The sequence below is a fragment of the Entelurus aequoreus genome, linkage group LG27 (assembly GCF_033978785.1).
Source record: "Entelurus aequoreus isolate RoL-2023_Sb linkage group LG27, RoL_Eaeq_v1.1, whole genome shotgun sequence".
Lineage (NCBI taxonomy): Eukaryota > Metazoa > Chordata > Actinopteri > Syngnathiformes > Syngnathidae > Entelurus > Entelurus aequoreus.
In genome coordinates, this window is record NC_084757.1 from 32,794,627 (window position 1) to 32,800,626 (window position 6,000).

At 38.1% G+C, this 6,000-nt stretch overlaps 1 protein-coding gene across 8 annotated transcripts in view; it reads right to left on the minus strand.

Moving 5' to 3' along the window:
- herc2 (HECT and RLD domain containing E3 ubiquitin protein ligase 2) overlaps window positions 1-6,000 on the minus strand; it is a 187,742-nt gene that overhangs the window by 64,367 nt on the left and 117,375 nt on the right. For all 8 annotated transcript variants that reach the window (XM_062038932.1, XM_062038931.1, XM_062038930.1 and 5 more), the window contains exons 54-58: window positions 4,908-5,013; window positions 3,036-3,127; window positions 2,801-2,976; window positions 2,625-2,736; window positions 684-765 (exon numbers count right to left, since the gene is read on the minus strand). In XM_062038932.1, the coding sequence (XP_061894916.1) occupies window positions 684-765; window positions 2,625-2,736; window positions 2,801-2,976; window positions 3,036-3,127; window positions 4,908-5,013 (568 nt within the window). The remainder of the gene's footprint in view (window positions 1-683; window positions 766-2,624; window positions 2,737-2,800; window positions 2,977-3,035; window positions 3,128-4,907; window positions 5,014-6,000) is intronic.

Genomic DNA, 6,000 nt, shown 5'->3' on the forward strand with positions numbered 1-6,000 from the left:
CTAAAAATACTTTTTAATTTTAAAACTGTCATGGCTAAAAAGATAATACTGAATCAATGTTATGAATTATTGATCTATTTCAGGCTGCAATCACTTCACATGGAATATTCTATATATTGTATTGGTTCTGAAAATACAAAATATGAAAGTGGCCCCCTGAGTGAAAGAGTCTGGTGTAGATTTAGTCCTGATCTAATATGCCAGCACTAACGTCACATGACCATAAATCCATCTATCAGAGTCCTAGTCCCCTAACTGTGGCCCCCACCATGGGGTATTGTCAGAACAATTGTATCTAAGTTATCACAAGAAGCAGGACCAGACGACCTCTTCATTGAACTGTTTACAACCTTTTCTTTGAACTGTTTGTAATCAAAGGCGATGGCTGTTTACGACCCCCGTCCCTTAGAAACAGCTGTTGCCATGTAATGAGGTAAAGTCCAAATAAAAGAGGAGGCGTACAATCTTTCGTCAGAGCGTGGTGAGACTGTTCAAAGAGTACAGTCCAGACGTCTCTCCTCAATTGAGCCAAATTTAATTCTGTTTCTGTTTAATTCCTTGCTTCTTGTCTTGTTTAATAGATGTCATCAGTGTTTGAACCTGACAGGTATGTTCAAAGGGCCGTGGTCATCAGACAACGATGTTGCATTGTAGTCTGGGTGTAGAAGGGAACACAGTCCTACCTGCAAAGAGACTTTTAGAACCACCGGCTACTTGGACCACGTTGAGCGCGGAGAGGGTCTCAGAGAAGGAGGGCACTTTGATCTGTGACAAGATGAAGTGAAAGTATAAGCCTTGTTCATGCAACCCTAATATGGAGAACAACTTTCTTCCTGTTAGACAAGATGCCATCTTTGACCCAGTCCTAGTAGATGAACCTGCCCCATGTACAATACTTTTTATTTGAAAATAAAACCAGATTTACTGCCAACTATCCTTCAGTTGATTACAGTTTAATACAATGCTAACCTAGCATGATGCTAAAATGTAACGTTGGCAGGTACAATAGCTCATGTAGCTATGCTAACCTAGCATTAAGTTAAAATATATTGTTAGCCACGTAGCTCACATAGCTATGCTAGTGTTGCTAACCTAGCATGCTGTTAAAATGTGATGTTAGCATGTAGCTCACACAATTATGCTAGTGTTGTTAACATAGCATGATGTCAAAATGTAATGTTAGCATGAAGCTCACACAGCTATGCTAGTGTTGCTAACCTAGTGAGACTATAAAATGTAATGTTAGCATGTAGCCAAAACAGCTATGCTAATGTTGCTAACCTAGCATGATGTTAAAATGTGATGTTAGCATGTAGCTCACACAATTATGCTAGTGTTGCTAACCTAGCATGATGTCAAAATGTAATGTTAGCATGTAGCTCACACAGCTATGCTAGTGTTGCTAACCTAGTACGACTATAAAATGTGATGTTAGCATGTAGCTAAAACAGCTATGCAAATGTTGCTAACCTAGCATGATGTTAAAATGTGATGTTAGCATGTAGCTCACACAGCTATGCTAGTGTTGCTAACATAGCATGCTGTTAAAATGTGATGTAAGCATGTAGCTCACATAGCTATGCTAGTGTTTCTAACCTAGCATGATGTTAAAATGTGATGTTAGCATGTAGCTCACACAATTATGCTAGTGTTGCTAACCTAGCATGATGTCAAAATGTAATGTTACCATGTAGCTCACACAACTATGCTCGTGTTGCTAACCTAGTGCAACTATAAAATGTGATGTTAGCATGTAGCTAAAACAGCTATGCTAATGTTGCTAACCTAGCAGGATGTTAAAATGTGATGTTAGCATGTAGCTCACATAGCTATGCTAGTGTTGCTAACCTAGTGCAACTATAAAATGTGACGTTAGCATGTAGCTAAAACAGCTACGCTAATATGGCTAACCTAACAGGATGTTAAAATGTGATGTTAGCATGTAGCTCATATAACTATGCTAGTGTTGCTAACCTAGTGCGACTATGAAATGTAATGTTAGCATGTAGCCAAAACAGCTATGCTAATGTTGCTAACCTAGCATGATGTTAAAATGTAATGTTAGCATGTAGCTCACACAATTATGCTAGTGTTGCTAACCTAGCATGATGTCAAAATGTAATGTTAGCATGTAGCTCACACAGCTATGCTAGTGTTGCTAACCTAGTACGACTATAAAATGTGATGTTAGCATGTAGCTAAACCAGCTATGCTAGTGTTGCTAACCTAGCATGATGTTAAAATGTGATGTTAGCATGTAGCTCACACAGCTATGCTAGTGTTGCTAACCTAGTACAACTATAAAATCTGATGTTAGCATGTAGCTAAACCAGCTATGCTAGTGTTGCTAACCTAGCATGATGTTAAAATGTGATGTTAGCATGTAGCTCACACAGCTATGCTAGTGTTGCTAACATAGCATGCTGTTAAAATGTGATGTAAGCATGTAGCTCACATAGCTATGCTAGTGTTTCTAACCTAGCATGATGTTAAAATGTGATGTTAGCATGTAGCTCACATAGGTACGCTAGTTTTAGCGCTCCTTCCAACTACCTAATGGTATATTCTGTGACACTCCAGCTATGGCTATGCTTCCAACCACTTCTGTGTTTGATAAATGGCACCTTGGATCCTTTGAGTCCGCCCAGCTGGTCCTTGTCATTCAGTCCCCAGACAAAGACTTTGGTCCTGATGGTGGCAGCCGACTCCAACCCAGAGGACTTCTTGCGAGCCAGACTGAGGAGGAAGGAGGAGAATGGAGGTGTCAGCTCCGCATGCGTGCTGAAGGCTGTCGTCCTACCTGCCCGTGGCCGCCTTGTCCTCGTCCTCTTCCTCGTTGTCGGACGCCAGGAAAGGAACCGTGGCCAGGTCTTCGTCCTCGGCTCTGACGCGGCCCACAATGGCCAGCCCGTGGATCTTGCAGTCGATACCGGAGCTGCGGCACTGCTTGATGCCCACCTCCACGTACCTGTGATACTGAGGAGGAAGACGGGGAGGGTCAGCAAGTCAACGAGAGGACGAGACAACTGGCAGACCTCTGTGCAGTCGCTCAGCAGAAGGATGCTGGTGTCCGTGGGGTTGATGTTGATGGTCTTCAGCTCCATCAGGTTGTTCAAGGAGCTGCCACCTGTGCAAAACACCATACAAGTCATTTTCCTTTTTCAAAAATAATACATATTGTCCCGTCAATGTTGGTGAACGTTAAAGATCCCGGGGACCCGGACATCTGGGAACGCCTCTGGAAGACCTGGATGAAGTAGCTGGGCTTCTCTGCTTGGGCTGCTGCCCCCGCGACCCCACTTTGGATAAGCGACTTATGACTTACACCACTCAAATATCTGTAGATCTACTTCACATCTATCTGTTGCCATAACAATAACATTTTTTTTATGTTTTATGCAGGGGTTTTTCCAAAGAAAACCCTGTGTGTATGGTGCGCAAACAAGCCCCGCCCACTCTGTTCGTAAGCCGTCCCCATGAAGCGGAGCTTGCGTGTCAGTCAAAAGTGCAGGTTGTAACCGTGGGAATCATTTCTAGCTTTTTGATGCTGTTTTGCAAGACCCGTGTCACCGGACTTCAAACTGGACACCGCAAGTGAGGCAAAATATTTTTCAGCACAGAATTTTAAAGACTGAATTTTTATACATTAATTTTTTATACAAAGTGTTTTTTATACACTGAAATTTTTACACTAAATTTGTATACACTGAATGTTTAACACTGAATTTTTATGTATTATTTTTTTATACACTGAATTTTTTATACATACATTTTTTATACATTAATTTTTTATACACTTACATTTTTTAACACTTAATTTGTATAAACAGAATTTTTTTACTTCATTTAAAAATGTTTTTATTTTTTTACACTGAAATTATCAGCATCATTTGATGTAAAAAAACAAAAAAACAAACAGTTAACAAAATTCAAACGCAGAAAATTCAGTTACATAAATTCAGTGTGAAAAAACATTTTTTTTCAATGAATTTTGGTTTATTTTTTATACACTGAATTTTGTATACATTAATTTTTTATACACTGAATTTTTATTTATTTATTTTTTATACACTAAATTTTTTACAATGAAATTATCAGCATAATTTGATGTAAAAAAAAAAACGGAAAATTCAAACGCAAAAAAAAATTCAGTTCAGTGTCAAAAACAGAATTTTTTTTTGGCACTGAATTTTTATTTTTAAATTTTTTATCACTGTTTTTTTTACACTGAATTTTCATTTATTAATTTTTTACACACTGAATTTTTATACATTAATTTTTTTATACGCCGAATTTTCAGTCATTTTCACTGATTTTTTTTTATACACGGAATTTTGTATACATAATTTTTTTATACACTGAATTGTTATTTATTTTTTATACACACATTTTTTTTATACACTGAATTTTATATATATTTTTTTAAATTCACTGAATTTTTTTACACTAAATTTAAAAAAACTAATGTTTTTTTACAATGAAATTGTCAGTATAATGTGATGGGAAAAAAAACGGTTCACAAAATTGAAACGCAAAAAATTCAGTTACATAAATTCAGTGTCAAAAACAATGCTTTTTTTTTACACTGAATCTTTATTTATTAATGTTTTATACACTGATCTTTTTACACTGAATTTTTATACATACATTTTTGTATACACTGAATTTTTTTATACATTATTTTTTTATACACTGAATTTTTATTTATTTATTTTTTATACACTGAAGTTTTCTTTTGGGTCCCCAGGAACTTTAACGGTTACCAAAAGGGAGGGGAGCCCCGATGGTAACAATAAATATTGTATTGGTTTTAAAAGTGAAAAATGTCAAAAATGGCCCCCGCATCTTTAATTTGATAGTGAGCGGCCCTGCACCCGCTGATATGAATGTTGAAATGTTGCTTTTACCCGACACCACCACCAGGGAGGGCATGTAGCTGCTGTCTGCTGGGTCCACCACCATCTTCAGCCGGTGCACCAGCACGTCCGGGAAGAGCTCCAGTCGGATCCAGTGCTGCAAGACAAACCCTCACATTTAGTTAGCATGCTTATGTTAGCATGTTAACGTTAGCATAATAACTGCATGTGTTAAGTGTCAGAATAATTGTATCTAAGTTATCACAAAACTTTGATCCTACCAAGAAGAAGGGTTGTAAAACTCCACTGTGTAGGACGGGAAGCAACATGAAGGTGTTCTGTTTCTTTGATGTATTGTAATCCACAGAAAGATTTTGTCTTGACCCGAGAACTACAAAGCGGAGAGGAAGCAGGGCCAGACTCCCCTCCAGGCACCTTTTCTTTAAACTGTTCTGTGACCGAGGGCAACGGCTGTTTACGACCTTTTCTTTGAACCAACCTTTTCTTTGAACTGTTTGTAAGCAAAGGCGATGGCTGTTTACGACCCCCGTCCCTTAGAAACAGCTGTTGCCATGTAATCAGGGAAAGTCCAACTAAAAGGGGAGGCGTACAATCTTTCGTCAGAGCGTGTTGGGAGACTGTGCAAGAGTACAGCCCAGACTGTTCTCCTCAATTGAGCCAAATTTAATTCTGTCTCTGTTTAATTCCTTGCTTCTTGTCTTGTTTAATAGATGTCATCAGTGTTAGAACCCGACATTAAGTACCAAGTTATATGACTCTAAAGTGAAGGCGAGAACATGTGCTAAAAAAGTTAACATGCTACTGGTAGCTTGCTTACGTTAGCATAACAACAGCATTCGTCAAGTATCAAGTTATATGAATCTGAGGTGTACGGCTGTAAAAGGTAGCATGCTTACGCTAGCATAATAACAGCATGTGCCATTTACGAAATCATATGAGGTGTTTGGCTGCAAAATTGGCACAAAAAAATTAGCATGCTAACGTTAGCATGTTAGCATAATAACTGCATGTGTTAAGTACCAAGTTATATGACTGAGGTTGAGGCTAGAAAATTTGCTTGAAAAAAAGTTAGCATGTTATTGTTAGCTTGCTAATATTAGCATAATAACTGCATGTGTTAAGT